Below are 25,778 nucleotides of genomic sequence, written 5' to 3'. Positions count from 1 at the left end.
CATGATGAGCAAGGGAAAGAAAGGCCCACTCACACTCACTCACACACACACACACACACACACACACACTCTCCCTGAAAGGATAATGGCGCTCCAGTATCCAGGTGGCACCAAACTGATGTGTGTCTATATTCAATAACACCCCTACTGAGTGACTGCTCCAAGCACAATGTGTTTTCATCTGCCGGCACCTTTTCAATTTTACCACACACACAAAGAGAGGCAATAACAGTGCATCGCCCAGTCACCAAGGTATTCATGTCCCATGGGCTTAGAAATACTGTTGATCTCGCGTTCGAGAGATTACAGATATATGAAAGGCGCTAGAAAAAGACCACAGAGCCGTGCGCAGGGGCAGCTTTCACTCACCTAGCAGGCTCTGTCTCTCCTCCTTCTTCTTGGCTTTCTGTTTGGCCTCCAGCTGAACGAGGGACAGGGGGCTGGAGGTGATGGGGCTGGGGATGGCACTGGCGGCAAAGCGAGCCAGCAGGCCCAAACCGCTCTCCTCCAGCGAAGAGGAGCACAGCCCGTCGCTCTCATCGAGCTCGTACTCCTCTTCATCATCCTCATCCTCGTAACCGTCCCTCTCCGTGAAGTACTCTACGGTGAAAGGAGAGGCGTTAAATACGTTTGTCAAAACATCTGAAGCGTGTTGAAATGGGCTGCACTGGACCTGAAGAGTCCCTCAGACGGAACTCGCGCGGCGATTGTGCGCATTCAGTTAGAAACACGGCGCAACACGTGGACTTTCGCCGCATCTTCCTCTGGCTGTGAAAACCATCTGGAAGACGCGCATGGCTGTGAATACCAAATCACGGCTATTCATCCATCATTCTGTCTCTGCCACACAGAGGACTTCCCAGGACTTAACACCGCAACTGGCTCTCCTCGGATACAAACGCTCCTGAGCAAACACAACCGCCCGCCCACTACTACACAAGATTACTCGTGTACGGGGGGAGGAGGGTGGAGGGGGGCAAAGCTAGGCTTCATGCGGGAGTGAGCGACTAGGCTGGGTGGGCAGCATCTCGCGAAAGACAGCTTTCACATCGGAGGCAGCTGCAGGGCAGGACTTCACTCAGCGCGGCCGCTGGCTTTCAGAAACGAAGGGAAATGTAAAGATTATGTGGAGAGGAAAAAAAACTGGACTAAGTAAGAGCTGAATGGCGTTTTGCTGAATGGGCTCTATGGCTGGAAAATGGAAACAGGAATAACCCACGAGCACTGCAGAAAGCTGGACGCGGGTTACAGGCAGAAAAAAAAAAAAAAAAAAAAACACTGACTAAGAAAGTCATCAATTATTAACGGCCCTGCTCGGTGGAGCTTGTCTAAACTGATAAAGGGGGAGAAAAATTCTCAAGGACTAAATGTAAGACAGTAGGTACCCGCTTTAACCGACACCCCCCATCTCACTTTCACGGAAGGGTGACGGACACATTAGAAGACAGAGGAGGACACAAGACGCACAGAATGTTCCAGAGTGGTTAGGTTTGCTGACAGGAGGAATGAGCCGGTTAACATATGAGGGGAAGAAGCGCATGGAGTTTCAAAGCAGACAAGGACCTCTGGCTCGTTACGCTGTGCAAAATAAAAAGAAAAAAAAAAGGACACAAACGGTTAGAAAGACACCACACGTTTCTGACAACGGTGTTAAGCGTCTTAAGCAAGTGGCACACGCAAGTAACGGCAAGCAGAGGATGAGCACAGGTAGAAGCAAGCGAGGCACACAAAGCAGGCTCTGTGAGGACAGACCTCCATGGCTCCTGGGGCTCTGTGGCTGCTCTGAGTCGCACTCATTCAGGGACAGAGAGGAGTTTGGGCCCTTCGCCTCTTAAGCCATGGTTATATCCTTCCCTGTCCTACCCCTGACTTTCCCGCCACTATCTGTTGAGATCTGCACTACACAGCAGATAAGGAAGCTGACAGCCAAAGCAGTGAAATTGAATGGACTCTACAGAGGCAGAGAGAGAGAGATAATACACAGCCACAGCCTGGCCTCCAGAACCTAGCTCACACAGGCAGTACAATATTTCACAGTTTAAAATTTCTGTAAACAGTCACTGTGTAACTGACCGCACATTATCTGAATGCCATCTTAAACCTATTGCCATCAGGTCTTCTTACAACATCTGCCGTTTTCCACCAGATGGCAAGAGGTTTCTTGTTCCAGTTGTGTAGCAGGAGTATCCCCGTTATGCATTTAGGGGTGGCAAACTAAAAATGAACAAGAGAGCTGTGAACCCATAGACTAAAAAGACCTGCATTTATTAAAAAGAAAACAAAACTAAAGGCTAAACATTCCATATACCATCTAAACCAAGAGTCACCAATCTTATCTGCAGATGGCTGGCGGGTGACAGGTTTTCATTACAATCCAGCAGAAGCACACCTAATTCCACTCTTTAAATCAATTGGTCCCAGTCTTCAAATTGATTTGTCAAAGGAGGCGTGCTCCTGCTTGGCTGGAAGGAAAACCTGCAGGGCACTTCAGCCCCTTTTGGATAAGGCCGGTGACCCCTGATCCAAACCTACTAAAGGCATAACCATGGCTTCTGGGCACAAGTGAATTTGTGAGAACATATTATAAGATACCTCATTCAGTTTTTTTTTTTGTACTGCAACACAACATAAGCACAAATTTCGTAGAAATGATTAATCGAAAAGTCACAGCAAGAGAGGGTGGTGGCCTACTTACAGAACATTGCCCATGGCTCAGGTGACATGGATAGTGACCTCACGTTGCACAGCTGGCTGCCCTACTCCGAGCCAAGCGCTTGGCTTCTTTTTTTGTCGCAGCAGGACAAGCAAATGCACAGACCGAAAAACATTCAAAAGTGTCATGGGTAGGAGAAGGGGTCAGAGGTGGAGGGATGGCCAAGCAGCTGCAGGGAGAGAGCCAGCAGTCTACAGAAGCTAGGTTATTCATTTCTTTTCTTTTCGTTAAACAGAAAGCTCCCCATTTTCCAAATATCCCAGATCATCAACAACAGACAGGCATGACTGTCTATAAACTGCCTTTTCACTTTGAAAATGCAAAAATATTTACCTCACGTTTGGCAATGAATGTAAAAAAGGACATGCACTAAACAGCTGTCCTCAAGATTTCAGCAAGGCACTTTTGATATGTGGATATAAATAAGTATAAATAAAGTGAGCACACTTTTGATGAAGCAAAAATATTTGCCTAGACACACTCCTCTCTGCAATCTTCAGTCTCTTCAGAGAGTTCTACAGTTTGAGTAATGCTTGTGAAAAGGGATATTTGAATAACAGGAAATGAGGAATGTGTAGAGTATTGCAATCTAATATTCTAGCAGGAGACGTAGCGAGAGAGACATTCAGTGAAAATTAAAATCAGCATGTTTAATAAAGCTTGGGTACCAAACTGCAATACAATTAAGAAACAGTTTCCACACAACCACACAAGTTTTAATGTACAATGCTACATATATGCCTCAAATGGAGAGACAAACTGGAAGGGAAAAAGAAAAAAAAAATATAAAAGAATAAAAAGGACTCTAAAAAAGAGTCAATAATATTATATACAAGAATACAAGAGGTGAGGTAGAAATACACCATAACTATATGATTATGGCTTCTCAGAATAATGCAATCAATAGCCATGGCAAAGAGAGGCTCTGGGGGCCTGAAAGCAACTGTGTGCATAGTGAAGGTTTATTTAGTAACCTTGGTCAAATGAGTCCTCGGAGGAGCTGACTCCTGCCTCTTGCAGTAATAAAGCAAAGTGCTTCTGTTTCCTCTCTTTCGCCGCCTGTTTCGTCTTGATTGAAGATGAGGATGATAGAGAGACTCTCTTGGATGATGCGCTTTTCTTCTTGGATGGAGTGCTGCATAAGCTTGGTATCTGCACACAGGACCCAGGTCTGCCCAGAATGGAACGAGGTGGCCAGCCCTCCTTTATGGAATCCTCCTCTTCAGAATCAGTGTCTGCATTACAATTACACAGAGCTTAGGATTTATGGTGGCAATTCTGAGGCAGTGCTCAAACTGTAATGAATTTCAGTGCAGATTAAAAACACAACAAAGGCAGATCCACCAGACTAACAACACAGTCTCAGTATTAACACTTGGCACAACGTTCCCGCAAAAGCCTTATCCGCATCAACAACTCATGCAAATAAACAGAGCTCATCAAAGCCAATATGTCTTTCTACTATCAACAAACTACAGCAATAACAGAAATACCATGGCTAAATATACTACTAAACCAAACACGATGCATTCAACTTACTGTTAGAGTAGCTGCTGATCTCTGACCTCATGGGAGAGTAGGGAGATTTCCGCTGGCCTTTCCCCTTAAGGCATGGGTCAGAAGTCTTTGACTTGGTAGCCATTTTACTTTTACCTCCTTTAGAGGACTTGTGAAAGAGACCAAGATCTTTGGACAGGCTGGACTTTCCCATCTTGTTTCTCATGTCTATATCTGGGAGCACAGGGAACCTGCTCCCAGAGGTAGCCCTGGACTTCCCTGAGGAGCCCTCCACAAACTTACATGAGACCTTGTTAAGTTTACCCAACTTTGTGAGGGACAAGGCCTTGTCGAGCTTCGAAGCCAGCTGCTCCTGTTCGCTCACTCTGCTCTTTTTACTACCCGCTTTAGGCACCTGTAAAAAGCACAGTTCTGCGGTTAGAAATGTACACCTGGTAATATTACAAGAGATATCATTTATCGACTGTTTTCTTGCCATATTTAAATACAGTTTGAACACATAGTTTAATACACCGGATGTGTGATGTATAACCTCAAAGAATGCCAGGGCACAAACAGCTGGTACTGTGCCTCATGTAAAATCATCTAAATGCAACCTATAAAATTTTTTAACAAATAGTTGTACAATGTAAGGTGAGAAACTCGCATGCCTGAACATTAAGAAGAAAAAAAAACCTGCCAACGTTATTCAATTAATGACTTATTCAAGCTGGGCTTACTAAATCTTCATAATAAACCTAAAATGTTCAACTTTCTTTTTTCATTTCTCAAATTCAAAACTGTAATAAAAATGAATATATATATTATAAAATATTGTAGATTTAAGCAATCAAATAGAAAACACGGTTCAAATGCTCATCCCCGAATGGGAAGTCACTCTGTGAGGACACACCTCGTGAGAGCAGCTGGAAGACGCCTCCTGGTCATTCCAGCTCTTGCTTCTCCTCTTCAACTTCGGTGTGGCAACATCCACCTCTTCGTCTTCCTCCTCCTCCCGGTTGGATGTGCGGAAGCGCTTCCTCAGTACTTCTCCGCTCTCAGAGTCCTCAGAGTACAGTGCACTCCTGGGCAGCCTGCAACAACAGCATATCGCTCAGCTTTGGAATCAGAGTTTTGCAGCACAGCTGGGCTCTGTTTGGGCTCGGGCCCACGCACACTTACTTTCCACACTTGCCGTCCAGCTTCCCTAAGGTCGGAGACAAAGTGCAGAGCCCATGCTTGCGCTTTCGGGGTCTGCCTGGGCCTCTCCTGGACAGGTTCCTGTTCCTGTCTTCATGATGGAATTGTTGCTGCAGTTGTTGCTTCTCGCTAAAACCACAATAATGAAACTGAGAAATTATATGTCCATACTCACATTATTCGTTTTAAAATATTGTTTAATAGTCAAATCATCAATCATCATGGAAAAATGGACACAAGCTGACACACAAACAGGGGTGAAGGTGTGCAACTCACACTTTGTCTCTCCGTCTCTGCAGTCTGATCAGCTCTCTCTGCTTGTCTTTGTACCGGCGCTGCAGCTCAGCCAGTCTTACGCGGTAGTCCACCTCCATGGCATCCATCCCCTCCAGAGAGGATTTGGAGAACATCTAAGAGTGAGAGGAAACTACATTACTGCCCATGGCTGTACTTCTGATCCAAACTCTGACACACACACAGACACTTTACTTTATCCCACTCTGTCTCCGTTATCCCTTGATAACAGCAACCATTCATCCGGACTAAATAAGGTCTCACTCTCCTCACTCTCAAGGTGCCCAACGGGAGACAGAGCTTGCAACAAATTCCTCTCACAGTTTGAAATCACTGGAGTGTTACCAATACACCACCCACATCTTTGCACAAGCTGGATATGAGTAATTTTCATATAAACATTATCCTTATTACATAACTCAGTGAAGTGGTTCATTGCCTTCCCTGTGCTTCAAAACTAAGACTACATATTCATCTTACAAAATCTTCTTAACAACCTTAAAATACATATACACAAAACAAAACAAGTTATTCCTGTGAAACGCCATTCCCTGAGAACACTGCCTTTAAGGCAACAATGACCCCCAGCCCCGGCACATGAAAAAAAGCTTGAGCAGCCTGAGGGAAAGATTGAGGAGAAATGAATGCATACAGGTTCATCCTTCTTCTGTCTCCAGCTGTATTTCTTGTTGGGGTCAAGCTCTCTGGGGAGGCGGATGCTGACTTGAGGGAGGCACTCGATGGCTTCCAGGAGCACTTGTCTGCCAGCCTCCAGGAGACTCTCTAATCCATAGTGCATTACGCCTGCACACACACATACAATCAATACAAACATTCATTACATAGAGTTCCATACCCCACTGCAGGGCAACCTATGGTAATACATCCCGAAAATATGGGTATTTTCAAGATACTCAAATGGATCTTGAGTGTTATGTGGAAGGTGGCACAATGAGCTTGTTGCACCTTTATTTCTCTTTTAATCTACTTATTTACTCTAAAATATTGGGGTAGTCGTGGGCTGGAACTGGCCCTGTGACCGGAAGGTTGCCGGTTCAATTCCCAGTGCCGGCAGTCCATGACTGAGGAGCATGACACCTAACCCCCAATTGCTCCCTGGGCGATGTGGATAGGGCTGCCCACCGCTCCGGGCAAGTGTGCTCACTGCCCCCTAGTGTGTGTGTATTCACTAGTGTGTGTGTGGTGTTTCACTTCATGGGTGGGTTAAATGCAGAGGTGGAATTTCCCCATTTGTGGGATTAAAAAAAAAAAAAAGTATCACTCAACTTAAAAGAAGTATGATGCATTAGTGTGTCAGATAAAAGGAGAGAGTCATTGGCACAATCCTCATTTCTGCAGCAAGAGCTGTGCTCGTTCACTGGAGCTGAAAGCATTCTTGCTGTGCACCACACATTTTACTTTCCAATTCCAGGGTGAACAAATCTATGCATTACCCCAACCACTCACCCCCCACCCTTCTTCCTGCTCCCTTCCCACAGATGCGTGTGGCCAGAATGAGCTAAATCACAGACTATTTGCTTCATATTAGTCATGTTTCAAGTTGTTTTGGAGCAGAGCCTTACCCTGCGAGATGTCCCTCTGCTGCCTTTGTATCTCCAGCTCAGCCATCTGGCTGAGGAGGGCCATGCCCTCGGCTGCACTGGACTCGAGGAGGCTGATGTCTGCAAAGCACGCTGTTCCAGAAGACAGCGGCTCCGTCAGGGAGGTGATGGCTCCCGCCCGGGGGAGCTCACTTGCTGTGACCAGAGCGAGCATGCCTGCCATAGGATCCTCTGATAGCATGCCTAGTGATGCAGGGGAAGGCTGGTGGCCGTGAGGGAGGGGCAGATTGTCACATGATTGTTCCAGGACTTCGGGAGTGTCGGAGTTGGGTTCTTTGAGGTCATGCACTGAGGTGAGCCCGTTTGTGTGAACGGATGGTGAATTTGAGGGACCAGTGTCACAGTCTATAGGGCAAGGGTCTGTGTAATTTGAGGATGGTGTGCAGGCTGGCTCTGGAAGGGTGATGGAACTCTCAGCAGTTTCCAGTGCTGGGCCTCTGTCAGAGTCCCGTCCTGATATTTGGTACAGCCCAGGGCAGCCTGAGGAGGAGAGAGCCACTTTGTTGTCTTGGTCTTCTTCGTTCTCCTCTGGTGGAACGGGTGAAGCAACAGCTCTGGAACAGGTCTCTGCTTCAGGTGGAATATTAGAGTCTTGGCTTGGGACAGGAGCAACAGCATGAAGAGGCTGCCCACAGCCATCCTGGACCACACATTCCTTGCTTTCCTCCAGGCATGGCTCTTCTTTCAATGGCATACTGCTGTCCTCCATCGATTCAGGCTCCCTGGATGCCTGCAGAGCATCTGCCGGTGCTGGAGAACACAAATGCCTAGGCTTGACATCAGCCGGCCCGGCCAAGCGCTCAGAACCCTCGGTCTGCAACGGCACAGCTGGAGCGAGGCCGTCTGCATCAGCTGCAGCAGCCGCAGCCGGCTGGAGGAGGTAGGAGTAATGGCTGCCGAATGGCGCCGTTATTGATTGGTACGGGTAGCCAGGAGGAATTTCTGCCAAAAAAGAAAAGGAGGAAAAAAAGGAGAGGTCTGAGTGGCTTGGAGTGCTTATGCAAAGAGCAGAGGGGGTTAGTTCCTCCACGACAGAGTGACAAAATGATTAATCACCCCACACACTCTACAGCATGGGGGCTTTATGAAACTTTCATGAGCCAAATGGCCCCAGTACAAGCATCCCAAAAGCCCTTATATACACACACACACACACACACACACACACACACACACTCCAAAATGCTCATGCATACTCGCACGTTCAGAGAGAGCATAAATATCTATTCATTCCACGCACCAAGAATTTTTAAAAGGGAGAACGTCAGGGGAAACAGGCACAAAAGTGCTGCTATGGGTAAGAGGTCTCCATCTGATTGGAGTGGCAGCTGGTAATCCCATATGTGGGGATATTTACAGCCTACTCATTAAGGCTCCTGTAGGCTGCACATACTGACATGAAGAATGGCACTATGGCTTTGATTGCCGTCCTGTGTGGATTCCTAGTCCACGCCCAGAAACAGAGGCAAAAACAGGACAAAAGAAAGTTGAGCTTGATGGACCACAGCCTTCATCTTTCATATTAAAAGGCAAGAGCTTATCACAAGGTATGCTAAAAAAAAAACTTCCATTACACCACATTGAGGGAAAAAAAAAAAAAAAAATCATAGAACTGATGAAAGTTTATAACCATGTATGCAAACCAGTTTAATTATAGAGCACATTACAAAACGTTATCTGCTTACCAGAATACATAGATGGGAAGGAAGCAGGCGACCGTTTCTGCAGGTCAAGCATCTCTTTTTCAGGCACCTCCACAGTCTCCTGTTTGGGGTGGATAGGGGACGGTGGAGGGGGTGAAGCAGAGGCAGGACTGACAGGGTGTGGGGCAGGGGTAGATGGGTGGGAGTAGGACTGCTGGGGTAAGGTGCTCTCCCCTTTAGACCTGTCCTCTGACTTCAGGGTAGTAACAGGAGAGGGCAGCGGTGTGACTGGCAGAGGTGTAAGTGCCTTCCTGTAAGAAGTAGAGGGAGTCGGGGAGCGTGTTGGCGGCTTGCGAACATGCAGGACTGGAGCTTTGGTCCCCTCTCCGCCTCGCTTTTCTGTTTTGTCCTCCAGGTCTGCCCGCTGTTCTTTAAGTCTCTCCTGCAGAAACAGGACAGGAGAGGACAGTCAGGAAACTACTTCTACAAAAAATATTCGCACAACCTAAGCTAATTTACCCCAAACATAGTGGACCAGTCAAGACATGTTTAGTTCCCAACGTTTGCTTCTTTAGTTTTGCACTTAAGCCAAAAAGTCAATGAAGCCAGCAAGTAAAGCCAGTAACCTAAACCTGCATGCCCAAATTACACTCTTGTCTAAAACTGAATATAGTTGTTAAGTAATTTCAGATAGACTCACATATTTTCTGACACTGTATATGGCTGACATGCTGTAATGGACAAAAGTCTATTGCAGATTTAAAAACAACAATTGCACCTTTCTTGGAGCCTGAATTATGGCTATAATTTAATCATTTTTTTATGTAATAGCATGCATCAGAAACAGCATAAGCCAGTCGGTTTGAGATCACTTAATGGCTGTGTCTGAAGCATAATAAACGCTGCCTACTCAAACAGTATTCTGAGGCAGGAAGGCACCCAGTCGTGTCCGAAAAAATAGCAGAAAACACTAGCATTTTGTGACGCATCGCTGCCTTCAAAGTATGTCTCAGGTGTAATTTAGTTGCAGGGACCTTCATTACAACACTGCCTTCTAAGATATAAGCTTATAAGACAGCACAGGTAGCAAAGCAAAGCATCAGGACTGCTGCCTTCAGTTTAAGTCACAGCCAATAGCATCATTTAGGCTTGCGGTTTAAACAATGCTAATGGTTGGAGTATCAGCTCATGCTTGCTCCAGTGCAAAACCTTGGACACTAAACATGCAGTGGTTGATTAAATCAGATTTTTTTTGCAGAACTGTTCCTGCAAATTATGTGGAATGGTAGTGATTAGAGGAACATTGACCCTGATGCTGTAGCCACACCCCCAGAATAAGGAGTTGTTTTCCCTTACCACAAACTGTGCGTTCCTCTGCAGCTCCATGACCTGTGCGGCCTGCTGCTGGATCATATAGAGTTCCTGTTGCCGCATGAGCTGTTGGTGGGAGAGAAGCTGCAGCTGGTGGGCGTGCTGCAGACTGCTGCCTGCTGATGGGTACACTGCCGACCACAGTGGGGGGCCGCGCTCCAACATCTCTGCTGCTGCAAGAGGAGGAGACATTAGTGCTGCACATGCCCAATATGTGACAAAGACTGTGCTCCTGACAAGGGGATACATAATACTCTGTGATATGGGCATAAATGCCCGCACAGCACGTTCAGAAAGAATAACAAGGATGCCGCATACAAACATGTCAGACGTCTCACCTTTTAATTCCTGGGAGGTGCTACAGGTTCTAAATAACTAAAACACCATGTTTTCTGAATACAAGTAATTAAACTTGTCCTACTTGGTGTATATTATTATGGGTAACCTATAGAATTCTCTGGTCATTGTAAGAATGAATTTATGATTTTTACTATCCATACATCCTTTTGCTGTCCCACACTGTGTCAAGTATTCAGTATCTATCCATCTATGTACCTATAAATAAAAGCAAGAGAAAAGAAAGGAGAAGACCTACTGTAGTGTGGAAGGTGCTCAGTGGGAATGACAACCAGCTGTCCTGTCTGGGGGTCCCGGGCAAACTGGTAGGGTGGGGGGATTGAGCCAGGCAATGTGGGAGGGTAGCCTGGAGGCAGGGCTTGGTGGAGAGAAGGGGGCCCCAGACCTGCATGTTGCACAGAGGGGAGAGACAGCTGGGTTAGAGAGGTTGAGCTCCTCAGAGGCTCAAGTTGATGGTCCATTTGTGCTGGCTCACCGGTGGTTTCATGCATGCTCTGGACCTAATCCTCCAGAGAGCCACTATACTTACTGTAACGTCACCTCAGAGCTTTCAGCACAGACCACCCTCCACTGCTGCCAGCAGTTTCAGCACTTTAATTGCTGTCATTTTCTTAAGAGATGCTGGTGCTTTTCCAGTAAATTCTAGACAGGAATTTTAACGTCTCTGAGCTGTGATAAAGCTGCGCTGTTTGCTGTTATTTTTGGAAGGTTACAGGGCCTGCAGGGCCTGGGTGTCTTTCTAAGAATGTCTCAACCCTGAGCCCCAGACAAAAAAACACCAGCACCGCTTGGCAGGTCAACAAAGACCAAAAGATGAATGAATTCAGCACTCAGAACTTACACTTTCCCATACCCTTAAAATTACAAGAGATGCTACTCCACACAGATACGTACTTCAAACACTTATTCTTACAACTTATGTAATGTAAAAGTTTAGCAGGTACCGTATGGAGAACCAGGCAGCCACATAGAGGAGGCTCCAGTGCGGGGTAGCCAAGGGTGGGAGGCCAGATGAGAGGTGGGGTCAGCAGGCCAACGGCCTGCCCCAGCTAGGGCAGGCCCACCAGTCACCATCAGGTTTGGGTTCAGTCCACTTGCAGATACCATGGGAGGATGCAACTGATAATCTGCTAACTCCTTACTCTCTCTGGAAATTAGAAACCAAAAAGAAGTATATATAGGTTTAAGCTCTAGGAGAACATGTTTAAATCAGATCAGTCAAATGGCTTGTTTTTGTGTAAAAACTAAAAGAAAATCAAACGCAAATCTCAAACCGAATCAAATCGTTACACAAGTTTATTGCTGACTTCTCAGGTGACCACAGCTGTAAACCGTTCAGGCAGCCCTTTAACACATTCAGACTGGTCAGAGCTATAAAATATAGACATCTCATCATGCCTCAGCAGTCTGTGACTGTTCCTGAATTAAATGTAAAGTGCAACGCTGAGAGCAGCATCCTGCTGAGAAAGCTGGATGTTTTTATAAGCACCAATTTCCACTGTGGAAAAGGCTGGCATTTTCTGCCACTCTAAATGACTGCAACACTTTGAAAATAGACTCAGAAGAGATGGAAAGTACCCCTAAATCCATCTACTCTTTAAAGAATCTCATGCTGAGAGAGACACTAATAATAAGAAAAAAAAAGCCATCTTAAGCCTGTGAAGAGAATCAAAGCTGCAGGACTGAGCAGATGTGTTCACAGACCTTTGCAATAAAACTCAAACATTTCAATAATGAGATGTTTTTTAATTAACTAACTCTAGTCTATCCTGGCATTCTCGAAAGATTGTATCAGCTTTCTTGAGAAAGAAAATGTCTTTTTTGGCATATCCGCCTCACTCTGGCTTCTAACCAGCCTAAGCAAAGCCTTAGCACCAATCTCTGAGGTGCAGATCTTGCAGGATCCAAAAAGCACATTCACCTGTCACTAGTTTAAGTAACTTTAATGAGTAACCTTCAAAGGAAACATCCTTTCCTTTTGCAGCCCTAATCAGTAGCTCCCACTTAACTGCATGGCCTTCAATGCCATCCACATGCTCTTTGAGCACTTTCTACTCCTTCTCACTGTCAAGAGCCAAAAGAGAATCTAAATCTACAAGCTTTAAGACATGGCTTACTTATCAGAAAGCATAGATGGCAATATATGATTCACATAAACTGAATAGAGGAGAATACATCAGTCAACAGAATCAAGAAGAGCAGAGAGAATATAATAGTAAATGGCACAAAAGGCTGACATTCTGAACTCCAACTTCTATGACAGAAGCAGACATTCAACGTACAAACACTGAACATGCCTTTTCCAACTCCAAATAGCTTAATGTTTCTTTACTATTACATTTCCCTCTGCTCTTCATGTCTGGCTTCCCACAAAAATGACCAGAGGCCAATGTGATTTTAACCCCCGTAGTCTCCTTCAGAGCAACATAGCATCTTTCATCACACTATAAAATTTATGGTCTGTGAAACATGAAACGAGTTTGCAGAAGCTCCCCCAAGAAAAGAGTTATGGAATAAAAATGGCAGAATTCATAAATATAAAACAGGGGAGGGAAAGTTCTGGAGTCCTCTACAAGAGCATGAGCTATGTGATGCCGCCAAATGTTAGTAGCAATAAGCCCAGACAGGCAGGTCTTTCCCCGTCAGGCTTTTAGAAGAGCTCTACATCAGCAGTCAAGATTTCACCTCAACACTTTCTCCTGCTCGCGCTCTAGGCGTCCAGATAGAAGGCGGTCATTGCGGTGACGTGCTCTCTCATCTCCTTGCTCCTCTTCCTCATGGCCTGGGCCTGTGGGACAAAAGCAGCCAATCAGAATAGAGGACAGAATGATCAATCTTCAAGCTCTGCCATGAGGTCCTTCTGGTTTTGTGACCAAGGCATTATTGACCATGACGGCACAGGTCTGGGCACCCTCTTGTGCTATATAAAGACTCTTGCATTTTAAAGAGAGTCACTGACTTTTCAAAATTTAATTCAGAGTGGTTTCATGTGTAATGCTTCGTTCTAGTGAAACTTACTGAGCAGAGTGGTAGTGATGGGAACCAGATGGCAGAAGTGTTCAATGCCTCTAAAAGCTAGATCACGAAAGTTATTACATGAAATGGTTACGAATATGCCGCCTGATGCCAGAGGCATTGTTTTATGATATTACTGAGATTAGAGTACGGTCTAAAACATATTTCTTTAAAATACACTCAAGGCAGAGAGCTACATGCAGTGTAAGGCAAAACTGCACCCAAAGGACAACTTGAAATATTGGTAGAATTCCCTTTTAGCCTGCAACACTTTAGAGCATATAATGGTAAACAGTCTCACTAATATCCATTTGGTAACCATAAAAGTTCAATGAATATTTGGAACTTGTGATGGACACATGTCGAGAAACAAATAGCTGCTTATTAAATCACTCAACGCTTGACACAAAAATGTATTCTACTGGAAACATTTAACACAAATGAGCAGCAGGCAACAGTGCAAAAGACAACTACAGCAAATCAATATATAAATATTTATTAAAAAATGCACAATTTTCTAACTACATTTACTTGCATCACCAAAGCAATATAAATACATTTTATTTCTTTAGGTTAATAAATAGTTTTAAAAAAAAAAAAAGCTCAGTAGCCCAGTGTCACATAAACGGTCTGTCCAATAAATACGCCATCAAATATTTGAAACAGTTTGAAGCACTTGTCTGATCATTTTTAATGCAATCATCTGCAGACAAGACAGGATTCTGATATCATGCAAACCAATACACTACACAATTCTACACAATATGCAATAACTATACAAGCTTTAAGCACAGGACAGGAGAGAGTACACAGGGGAAGGGAATAGAAACAGATCAGCTGTCAGGCCACAGCAGCAATGACTTATGCTGGTACTATTGACAGTTCACTGATAATTAGAAACAGTCCTTCACAGCTTAACCACAAGCATGGTCAACTGCAGACAACACAGACTGAAATGTCTGCATGTGCAAAATGAGTAAGGTATAAATGTTATAATGTTTCACGTGTAAACCGACTGTCATATTACAGAAGAAAAATGCCACATTAGTGAACATCATATGACAGAACGTCATATTTCCAAAGGAAAATGCGTTATGATTTCCAATTCACACAGACCAAGACAACGCGCACAGAATAAAAACTTCACTTCAAAAACTTCAGAGCCATCAAGCAACCACATCAGCACTGTAACAGCATTATCTCTTTGCTCTTAAATGTCAGATGGGATCAGAGGATGGGGCCCAAGATGGACAAGTCAAACATTTCTCAATCATGTTTACACTCCAAATACCAAAGAATAATAAATAAAGATGTAGACCCACGTTTACTTCACCATGAATGTAGCCAGAATCCCCGAGAGCGATTCAATGCAAGTGTATTGAACATTCCTGAAATTGAAAGACACTGGCAGAAAGGACACCACGCTCCTCGACCTTAGACAGGACGCGAGATCTCAGTCAAGCCCCAGGGGAAAGGTTTCAGTCCGTTTCCAAGGTTACCAAAAACCTGACCAAGACGCCATCGTTGGCATCAGAAACACTGCAGATCACTTCAGGAAAGCTCTCTTGCAACAGTTTTTTTTTTTTTTTTTAACATAAAATTGTGTAAAATCAAACACTGCTGCACGAGAGGGCTAATGTTATTACTACATTCCCTTTGCACTCAGAAAGACATAAATTAATGCCCCTCTTTCCCCATGCCTCACTCTCTCCCTCTCCCTAGGCTGATTCTATTGCTTAGCAACAAACCTAGTCTTATTAGAACTCAGTGCTTGTTTACAGCTTTTAGTTCTGCTCTGTAAATTACATTTCTAATGCAGGCAGGCAGGCTGTGTCTTAGTCAGTGAAAGGTTTAACACACTCCGTGTTGCTAGCGGGAAGCAGTTTGGGCCAAAGCGATAGTGCAGCTCATGGCCAGGATCTGGAGCCTCTAGTGAGTGGCATTGAAAGCATGTCAGCTCCGCCTCTCATGCATGTTTTGCTTTCATACGGAGGGCAAAACGACCTTGCTGTTGAGGCATGGCCAAACAAACAGCCTCTCACCAGATGAAGACAGACAAGGTTGATGGGTACTTTCTTAATTTTTGCAAATAAATTTCAGACTTTAAAGCATGCATCGAGCTTAGGACTGTAATAATACACAACTTTCAAAATACAATACATCCATCCATCCATTTTCTAAGCTGCTTCTCCAACTGGGTCAAAATACAATACATAATGTTTTTGGAGCACAATATTATTTCCAGCACAGAATTAGAAAAGTAATGGTAGCTTTTACATTTTTCGGTAATTCCCACCGTTGGTTCTAAAGACAATAAAAGCTTGATGAAGGGATAACTTGCTCAAGTCATTTTCTTAGAAGACATTAGATAAGTAAGTAAAGAAAGAAAAACTAAAGTGTGATATCTTTATAGACGTAAACAATCTGCTCTTGTATTTTTGTAAGTGTGGTTCCTCTGGAAATGAGTGAGGGGACATTTTCTAACATTGGTTAATCACCTTCGTAAATTTTCTGCTCCATTCCAGTTACATGTTATTGCTGCTCCATTTAAGGTGGAACAGATAATTCAAATAAGAGGCTGGCTAACGTTTAGCTTTGCATTCTCTCCTCTCTTTGGTAACTCATTTGGCTAATGTCTTCACAAGTCATTTCAGGTATTAGAACAGTTATTGGGTACTATGAGCAATGTCTACACACTGTTTTATAATTAATTAACTTAATGAATATTACATTGATCAACTAATCCATTACGCCCCATGCAGTTTCCAAGGAAATCTCTGGCCACTATCATTCAAAGATTCTTCTTGTGCAACAAGCAATTCATTCTTTCATAGTACAATGAAACCGAAGTCATACTGCACGCAATCTGCTGGAATGACAACGTGCATTATATCAGTATTATGGGTCATTATGGGTTCTTTTTTCCCCTCCAAATACATCACAAGTCATTGGTTCTGTAACTGAAAATCAACTTTGTTTTTTACTTTAATATTAAAGCAAAACAGTGTTTTACCTTTCATGCCTCCCCCAAGAATAGGTCTGTCTCGGTCCGATACAGAGCTGGACTTGTTGCTGTCCCTCTGTCTAGCCACAGCCACTGCAATGCCCACTGGGGGGTGCCGAACTTCAGCCTCCCCCTGAGAGGAGTTTCCGTCCCGGCCAAAAGACTTGGCACTCTCAGGCCTCTCGGGCTCTCTCTTTAGCTGCTTTCCAGGCTGCTGGGGTGGCAGGTGCTGAGCCTTGGACCTCGAGTGCTGACTGGCCTCGGGCTTCAGGTTGCCCAGTCCACCAAATGGAGTGCTGTTATCCGTGACCTGCCTAGAGCCTGCCTCGCTCGAAAAGTTCCCACTGTACTTTATGAGGCTCTGCATGGCAGACACCTCACCATGGGACTCTGGGCTGCTTCTGCTGCCCGCAGGTCGGGCTGCAACCACTGGGTCTAGGTACATGCGCTTGCCCTCCTCATCTCTCCTAGGTCCGTGGATGTGCTGGGCTGCCAGAGCAGCCATGTGGTTGGTGGCGTAGTTGCCTAACTCAAAAGGCTTCCACTTGGCCTCGGCTGAATGAAGAACGGTGGAGTCTAGGCCAGAGAACGTGGGGCCGGACCTTTGAACAATTTCACGTTCTTGGTTGCGGCCTTCCGCCTCCAACCCTGTTTTGATCATGTGTTTGGGCATGCTGCTGACTAATTCCCTGGCATCTGGACTGTGGCCAGATTTGCTCGTGCTCACATCTGAGGGCGGTGGCCTTTTTACTGCTAAATTGTTGGCCCTGATTACAGAGCCCTCTTCCCGTACCACGTCTCTCTTGATATCACCATGAGCAGGAGGAGATTCACTCCTAACAGAAGAGCGTCCATGATCTCCAGGTGTTCTTTCACCCCCCATTTGCAGCAGCATTCTGTCTCTGCTCTTGTCACTCTTATTATCTCGAGCTTGTGAGGCAATTTGGATGGGTCCTTTCCGCTCGTCGTAAACCTCAACAGAAGGCACGTAAGTGGGAGCGGTCACTCTATGTTCCTTGGCTGGCGGCTCTTTGGCGGCCGAGTAGAGTTGGTACAGGCCTGGCGGCATGTGGTGTGGGGGAGGGTATGTGCCGGAAGGCACCAGCCTGGGTGGGAGGTGCTGGGCTGGGCTGCTCTGCAGGGAAGAGGCGCTGGTGTAAGACACATGCAAAGTGCCGAGTGTAGTGGCCCCTGAATCGCATCTTTTCTGCTTGTCGTAGGGCGGCTGGGCATGTTCATCATCCCGCTCCTTTCTATCCTGCTCCACATTCTGGTACCTGGTCGGTGTTCCGCTGTTGCTGCTACTCCTGCAGTTGCTAAAAGAGGAGGGCTGGTGTGGGTGTTTGGATTTAGTGTCTGCAGCGCCTGGTGTGGGAGAGTGCTGCTGAAAGAAAGGCCACGCGTGCTCGGCTGTCTTGATGGGCCGCTCTGAGCTGCCGGTTCGCCGCTCATCCTCAGACTTCACATCCAGGGTGAGGTCTACCACACTGTGAGGCCGTGGCTCCTCGCGCCCCTTCTCACGCTCCCTGCGCTGGACGGAGTGGCCTGGGTCGGCCTTGAAGGGTTGTTTGTCCCTCCCCAGCTCCCGGCTCAAGTCTTTGGAGTTCTTGTGGGGAGGCATGGCCTCCTTCTCTCTGGAGAGGGAGCCAGGCATGTGCGCTGCCAAGCTTCGGACCATGGCAGACTGGGAGTGTACCGAGCCTGCCAGGTAAAAGCCCTCTGGAAAGAAAAGAGCACAGATAGAATAAGTAAATCTGAACTCACAGAGTTGGGATGTAATGTGACATAACTCGATAGCAAGAGCATGAATAGATGAGCTGTCCCTCATTTAGCCTGAACAACTCCATACAAGAATCAGCTTTACTCCTTATTGTTGTACAGACACATTTAGCTTAAGGAGCATTGGGGCAGCAGTATGCAGGCCTTTTAATTCTTCTAAAATGGAAGAGATAGCTTTGAGATTCATATAGTAAAAAGTACTTACAATATATGAACAGTTAAACAGATCAGGGTCATAAAGATTATTTGAGGAAAAATATATAATAATAATAATAATAATAATAATAATAATAATAATAATAATAATAATAATAATAATAATAATAATAATAATAATAATAAATTATTATTATTATTACTTCAGTATATTAGGCTCAAAACAACATTGTGTAACTTCAGGCTATGAGTGCAAAAATAAATTCCACTCAGTGATGTCACAGAAAAAGATTGTCAATTGTATATGACAGTGTGCACTAATATAATATTAGTGTAATAAATTTGAACACTGAAACAAAATTACTTTAACATCCAGTACAGCCCAAGTCATTTCAGACTACATAAAATGATATTTTGCAAATGACATGATGTATAATGAATTTCATTATATTCACAGTAAACTGGTCTTTCTTGCTACATTATACTTTCTCCTATTAAAACTTAAACATAGACTGACTTAAAGCTGTTCTAGCTGAGACCATTATGAACAGTAATAAAAGCAATTTCAGGGGATGTTAAATATCTAAAGATAGAGAATGCTTTTCTCCACTTCTGTGTCAGACGGACCTTTTTGGGAGTCGAAGAGTGCATGCTGACCTAGCTGCGGGTGCTCCAAGTGACCCAGAGGAAGGTAGGGGCTGGGATAAAGACCACTGGGGAGATGTGGAAAACCTAAAAAGAGAAAGAGAAAAATAAAAGGTGAAAGAAAGAAAGGTAGAAAGAAAAAGCATGCCCAACATCGTGAGGTTATGTCAATTATCACGTCATATATGGATATTTCTGAAGGAAGAGGGGTGGGTTTCATCTATTGCAGCATTTCTTTAACGACAGTACATTTTGATTGGTACTCAAACAAAAACATTTTGCCATCCTTGCTTACTGTTTCAAAGCCTTTTTCTCTGCTTTTCAAAAGATAACAATGGACTTCTCATGAACTTGCTTTAACTCTAGAGCAATGTTGGTAGCACCATAAAGTAGAATTATGCACACTGAGAACAGGAGAAAAATATTTTTGTCTTACAACTGGTCAGGCAAGACTTTAAGATTAAGACTTTAGCAAGGACACAGGAGCTTGTATTGAGTAAATAAGAACAAAAAAATCCCAGACAAGAAGGCCAGTGAAACGGATCTGGAGAGAGACGTAACATTTCCCTGCTCTAAACGGCACTCTACTGAGGCACAACAACGTTGCTGGCACTAAGAACAAAACAGGCCTCAAAAGATAAAAATAACTGCCATTTCTCAGAGAAAGAGGGAGAAGCAGATGCTAGAAGTCAACACCCCATATGAATAAAGAGTCAGGCAAGTGCCTCCTTCATGTTTTGGCCCTAACGGCTGAATTCTACAGGGGTGGCCGAGTGGGGGAATTGGGCTCTGGAGTGCAAGTCTCCAATGTGAGCAGCACAGGAGAGGTGGGTGTATATTTATAGGCAGAATGAGCCCAAAGCAGCGGAGAAAACTGCCCCGACCTGTTGCAGCTATTAAGGAGAAACTTGGCAGCACAAAGCAAGCATTAAACGCCCTGGCCCCCGGCGCGTGCTGAACCCACAGTAACTCTATCCTTGGAGCCATGCGCACTACTACAAATGGATTGTTTCTCTCCCCTCCCCCAACAAACCAGCACTTCCAAAGCATATATTATTGAAATCCCTTACAGCCATATTTGGGAGGGGAGGGGGGGTTAAGGGGCATGGAGAGATGTCAGAAGGTGGCACTATGACTCATAAGAAACCCTAAAAGAGATGAGTCACCACCAACTCATACAGTCCTAGATTCAATCCTTTCCTTATAAACACTGGGACTGTTGAAGGGAGTAGAGGGCAGGTTTGGCAAAAACCTGCCAAGCAAATCAAAGGAATTAAAACAGGCCTTAAATGCTCACTTCCCCTCAGGGTACATTGCCACAAAAAAAAAAAAAAAAAAAAAAAAAAAAAAAAAAAAAAAAAAAAATCACTGTAGGAGGTCAAGTAGCCATCACACTGGATGTTTTTCCTGCTACACTGGAGGACCCATAGCCACTGAACACTCTTAACATTCCCCTACATCTTTCTTTCACTGAAGAAAAGTAGGCATAACAGTTCAGTGTATTAGAACTCCAAAGAAACTGAAAATACCTTTCACAACTGACTACGCATGGAAAATTCAGCAAACTAGGCCACTACACACACACACACACACACACACACACACACACACACACACACACACACACACACACACACACACACACACACACTCTTCTTTTGAGTGTACCGATGACTCCATTTCATGAAGAATTCTAAAACTTAATGGATTAGATGTGGTCTCTATGTAATTACAATCAGGCTCCATCAATACATGACTCAAGCTTTCATTGCATGGGTCCCTCTTTAGAGAGACACACAATAGATACAGGGTCTTCCAGGGGCAAGGTCAGAGGCCAGCCAATCTTAATGAGTGTTTCCAGAAGCCTGAATGAGTGTTTATTAGAGGGTAAACGGCAGAAGCACTCAGGTTATAGAGGAGGAAGATCAAGGCTGTTCTGCAGCAGTAGTCTCACATGCCTGGGCAGCCTAGGTCCTTAAACGTACTAAAAGCATGAGGTCAGCAGAGCTCTAAATGGAGTATTGTGTCAGCTGGAGACACGAATATGGTCATATTAATCAGTCCTTCCCCGAAGTCACTAGGCAAGCTGTTTATTTGCATGTTTTGTACAACCAACCTCAAAAAGATAAGCACCCCAAACTTAAATTTCTTCTGTTTAGCAGGCCTAGACTTAACTGACCTGTGAGAAATAGCAACAAACTCCCTGAAGCTCAACAATCAACAACAAACAAAGCTCAGAGCATCATGGCTGCACTTTTTTGATAATCTGTGACACATAGTGGTCACACAGTCTTTTTGATCAGAATGCAATGAAATCAATACCATATTAACCGAAAGTCCAATATTGGCCTCTGATCAGTAAACTGCGGAAGGAACTAATCAATGCATTTATGCTGACTATAACCCAATCAAGCTCTTCTAAAGACAAACTTCAAATGAGTACTTCATCTAAATCACACAATTCTGTGCACCATGATATTTCCAATAATTAATTGATGTTCTTTGAGTGTTCTCACTAATCAGAGGTGCTCATGCACATGGAATTCACTGATGTTCCCAGGAAGTGCAGTGTGGCTGAACATCAACATCAACTGCATTTAATATCAACAAATCACAACCACCACAGACAAAATCACAGTCTATTAGGATGCCTGATTTCAGCCAAGAAACAAATCAAGCCAAGTACTGATTAAGATACACCAAGACTATTTATGACACCAGTTGTAAAGCCCTCCAGCATGCTTGGAAGTTCAAAGGCTCTCTCTTTATATAGTCCATCTCAGGTAACATGATGGTGCTATGCTGTTGATGGCATTCCGACACCATTCCAACAGAGGACTGAAGAAATCCTAGCCATAGCAACAGGGACAGGGTGGAAACCATTCTGTTTATTTCTGTGTTCCTGTATATACCCCCTAAGGCGTGGGAGAAGTGCAAGCAAGCAAGGCGCTTCCAATTTAGGGCACGTCTAATCTCTGTTTCTCTAATGTGAGAGTAAGCAAATCTCAGCCTCGGCAATATCTGCAGGATAATTAGTTTTGGCTGTCCATAGCCCTTTCCTGTGGTTCTGCTTCCTTAAACCACAATGCACCTATAAAGCCACGACGCAGAGCAATGTCCAGACTGGCTAGTCAGGCGATAGATAACCTTTCAAGACAACAGCAGTAAAGTTGGAGGGCATAAAAAAAAAAAGAAAAAAAAAAGCATAATCCATCTGACAGATTAAACGGTTTAAGTCAGTGTGATCATGAAATGGCAAGATAGAGGGTTTCATGAAGCTCAAGAATGATTTAACCTAGAATCATTCTCCTGGGATGTATTACTAAGGAGTGAAGGTTACATGTGAAGTGGCCCATGTAGTTTGAAATCTGTCTCAAAACAGAATCAACAAGGAAGCCAAGAACATTCAAAAGCATGAATGCCAGGACTTCAAGATGCCCTCACTGACTGACAATAATTTGAGGCTAGAAAAAGTCGTAGTGCATACTCATGTAACCCTGTAGAAAAGTGAGGGGTTGTTTAGAGAGAAGTTAGGGGATGGACACTGTTGTGGTTCCCAATTCTGGTCCTATCCCACCCTTGTCCTGTTTATTCTGGTGTTTCTTCAGCAGAATAATAATCTGTTCCAATTTTGGGATCAGCAGATTATTTGCTATAAATAAATAAAATCAAAATCAAAATCAAAATGGACAGCTGTGATTCAGCTGACCAGTCTAACCAACATTTGACAATGTATTCACTGCACTCCAGAAGAGCAGATGATGCTGGAGTAACATGCTAAGACACACACAGAACAGGTATAAAACACAGAACACAGTTTGTTGCATGCAAGTGAAAAAGTTAAAAATACATTTAAAAAAAAATGTTGCTACTTCTGCCATTTGCACCCAAGTAAAACATCCTACCACAACCTTCAATTATTTGGCTGCTATTTACTTGGCAGAACTAGACTGGCAAAACAAAGTTACGGTAAGCCTATAGGTTGGTGAAAAATAACCAATAATCAATATTAAAACTTGCATGTGTAATGTAAATGACCTATGAAAACAAGAATGGTGATGCCCTGCAGGGAAATGCACTGACCAAGCTCTTTATTAGGAACACCAGTACAAGTACTCATTTCACACAATTATCTAGTCAAGCCAATCATATAGCAGCAGTGCAGCGCATAAAATGCATGCAGATACAAACCAGCAGCTTCAGAGCACATTAAATCCTAAGGCAGATGGAATACAACAGCAGAAAACCACATCAGGTTTCACTTTTGTCAAAAGAAAGCTGAGGCTGCAGTGGACACAGCTCGTCAAAACTGGACAGTTAGAGACTAGGAGAAATATAGCCTGGTCTGATGAATCTCAATTTCTGGCATACAGATGACAGGGCCAGAATTTGGCACCAACAGCATGAATCCATGGACCCAACCTGGCTTATATTAGCAGTTCAGGCTGGTGGAGGTGATATAATGGTGTGGGGGTCAATCATCAAATCAATCATCGCTTGAATGTCACAGTCTTTTTGAGCATTATCGCTGACCATATGAATCCCTTCATGACCACAATACACCATCTTCTAGAGGCTACTTCCAGCATGATAGTGCATCATGTCATTAGGCAGAAGTCACCTCAAACTGGTTTCATGAACATGACGATGAGCTCAAAATTCTTCTGTGGCTTTCCCAGTTACCAGATCTGATTCCAATAGAACTCCTTTGGGATGTGGCAGAACAGGAGAGTCACAGCATGAAAGTGCACTTAAAAATCTACAGGAATCGCACGATGCAACCATGTCAAGATGGGCCTGAATCTCAAAGGAATGTTTCCAACATCTTATGGAATCCATGCCACTAAGAACTGAGGTCGTTTTGAGAGCAAAGGGAGACCCTAACAAGTTCTAGCACAGTGTTTCTAAATGCTCACAGAATGCATAGTTAACGATGTACTATACATACAGGTTTTGAAGCAACATATGCCGCAATCCAGATGACATCTTGGAGAAGGCCTTATGTCATCAAGACAATGTCAAACCAATCTGAACATATTACAGCAGCATGGCTCCATAGTAAAAAAGTCCAGGTGCTAAACTGGCCTACCTGTAGTCACCCAATGAAACACTGGTGCATCACAAAACGAAAAATAAGAAAGGAGACCTCAAACTGCTGGGCAGGTGAAATCTTGTAACACGCACGATGGGAAAACATTTCACTTTCAAAATTACAGCAATTGATCTCCCAAATGTTAAGAGTGTTGTTATAAGAAGAACTTCTCTGAAACATGTTCTTGGCATCAAATTCAAAATGGGCATATATTTAAAAAAATTAATTTCAGTTTCAGTATGTGAAATATTGTCTTTCCAATATTTCCAATTAAATACAGAGTCTAAATGATTTTCACATTAGTCTATTCTGCTTTTATTTACATTTTGCAGTGTCGCAATTTGGAAACTGTTGTACGCACACATGCACAGAGATCCAATTTCTATATTTTGTTTATATACGTGAGCATCAGCAGATATTTACAGAATTCCCCATATCACTGCATCCCTATTAAGAATCCCTTCTTGAATTTAAACAGGTGCTTTAAAGCAAGGAATACTGGAGATTAATAATACACTCAGCCCATCAAATCAATTGGCTTTACAATATTGGGTCCAAGACTACATATTTTCACACTATTTTGGACAAAGTGCTTCATAATCTTGTAGATGCATGAAGTTACTAATGATACAAGAGCTGGGACACAGCTGAAGTGAGGTGCTAATCAGTCAATGACCATCCTCTATGATGCACGGTCATAATGCAGTTTCACCCATACAATAAAACATTAACATGATCGGGGGGGTATTTCACAAAGCAAGATTTCAGTACTCCAATTAAATTAAGCCAAAAGGTAAGTACAAAAGCCAAGATCATTCATATTTGACAATTTTCATTTTTGGCTTAAGTTATTCAACTGTTAAATACTCCATGTGCTGCGGGCCCACTGTAGCCCCCCCACCCCAAACAGAGGAGGTTATTAAAAGGGCAGAACAGAGTTTCCACTTTCACATCAACACCTTAACAACCCCTTTGGCTCTCCTGGCCTCCCTTAGAGTTCCTCTAAACTTCTTCGTCCTGTCCCTCTCCACTGCACGTTGGCAATCTCTCACACTCCCTATTTTATAACCACGTCAACATTTGGGGAGGTCATCTGGATTCCAATCAGCAGCAGGGAGCATCACGCTGCCCCAACAAATCCATCAGCAGAACTGGGGCAAAGCATCCCCTTCTCCTTGAGTGCAGAATATGATGGCACTGGCACGCCTGGAAACTTTATCAATCACATCCTCGTGGCAAACAGTGCTGTAGTCGCCACGCCATACCACCCCAGCACATGGTCCAAAGGTGAGCGCCACATGCTATCTGCACATCTGATTACAGATCCTGTTTGCAGAGCACAGTGCAGATAAAGCCACTGGGCAAACACTCATCTTATCATTCCAGCATT

General features: G+C 44.0%; 1 protein-coding gene across 5 annotated transcripts in view; it reads right to left on the bottom strand.

Moving 5' to 3' along the window:
- tnrc18 (trinucleotide repeat containing 18) overlaps window positions 1–25,778 on the bottom strand; it is a 65,268-nt gene that overhangs the window by 19,898 nt on the left and 19,592 nt on the right. For 3 of the 5 annotated variants that reach the window (XM_017703170.2, XM_017703169.2, XM_037535434.1), the window contains 15 exons: window positions 19,279–19,383; window positions 16,726–18,435; window positions 13,383–13,485; window positions 11,642–11,844; window positions 10,936–11,082; window positions 10,326–10,513; window positions 9,012–9,411; window positions 7,288–8,268; window positions 6,357–6,508; window positions 5,687–5,820; window positions 5,393–5,539; window positions 5,124–5,304; window positions 4,253–4,625; window positions 3,688–3,948; window positions 370–600 (listed from right to left, as the gene is read on the bottom strand). In XM_017703170.2, the coding sequence (XP_017558659.1) occupies window positions 370–600; window positions 3,688–3,948; window positions 4,253–4,625; window positions 5,124–5,304; window positions 5,393–5,539; window positions 5,687–5,820; window positions 6,357–6,508; window positions 7,288–8,268; window positions 9,012–9,411; window positions 10,326–10,513; window positions 10,936–11,082; window positions 11,642–11,844; window positions 13,383–13,485; window positions 16,726–18,435; window positions 19,279–19,383 (5,316 nt within the window). The remainder of the gene's footprint in view (window positions 1–369; window positions 601–3,687; window positions 3,949–4,252; window positions 4,626–5,123; window positions 5,305–5,392; window positions 5,540–5,686; window positions 5,821–6,356; window positions 6,509–7,287; window positions 8,269–9,011; window positions 9,412–10,325; window positions 10,514–10,935; window positions 11,083–11,641; window positions 11,845–13,382; window positions 13,486–16,725; window positions 18,436–19,278; window positions 19,384–25,778) is intronic. The other 2 variants (XM_017703171.2, XM_017703172.2) reach the window with 2 other exon arrangements.

The sequence above is a fragment of the Pygocentrus nattereri genome, chromosome 27, assembly GCF_015220715.1.
Source record: "Pygocentrus nattereri isolate fPygNat1 chromosome 27, fPygNat1.pri, whole genome shotgun sequence".
Lineage (NCBI taxonomy): Eukaryota > Metazoa > Chordata > Actinopteri > Characiformes > Serrasalmidae > Pygocentrus > Pygocentrus nattereri.
Note: the sequence above shows the minus strand (reverse complement) of the source record. Positions and strands in the feature narration are given on the sequence as shown.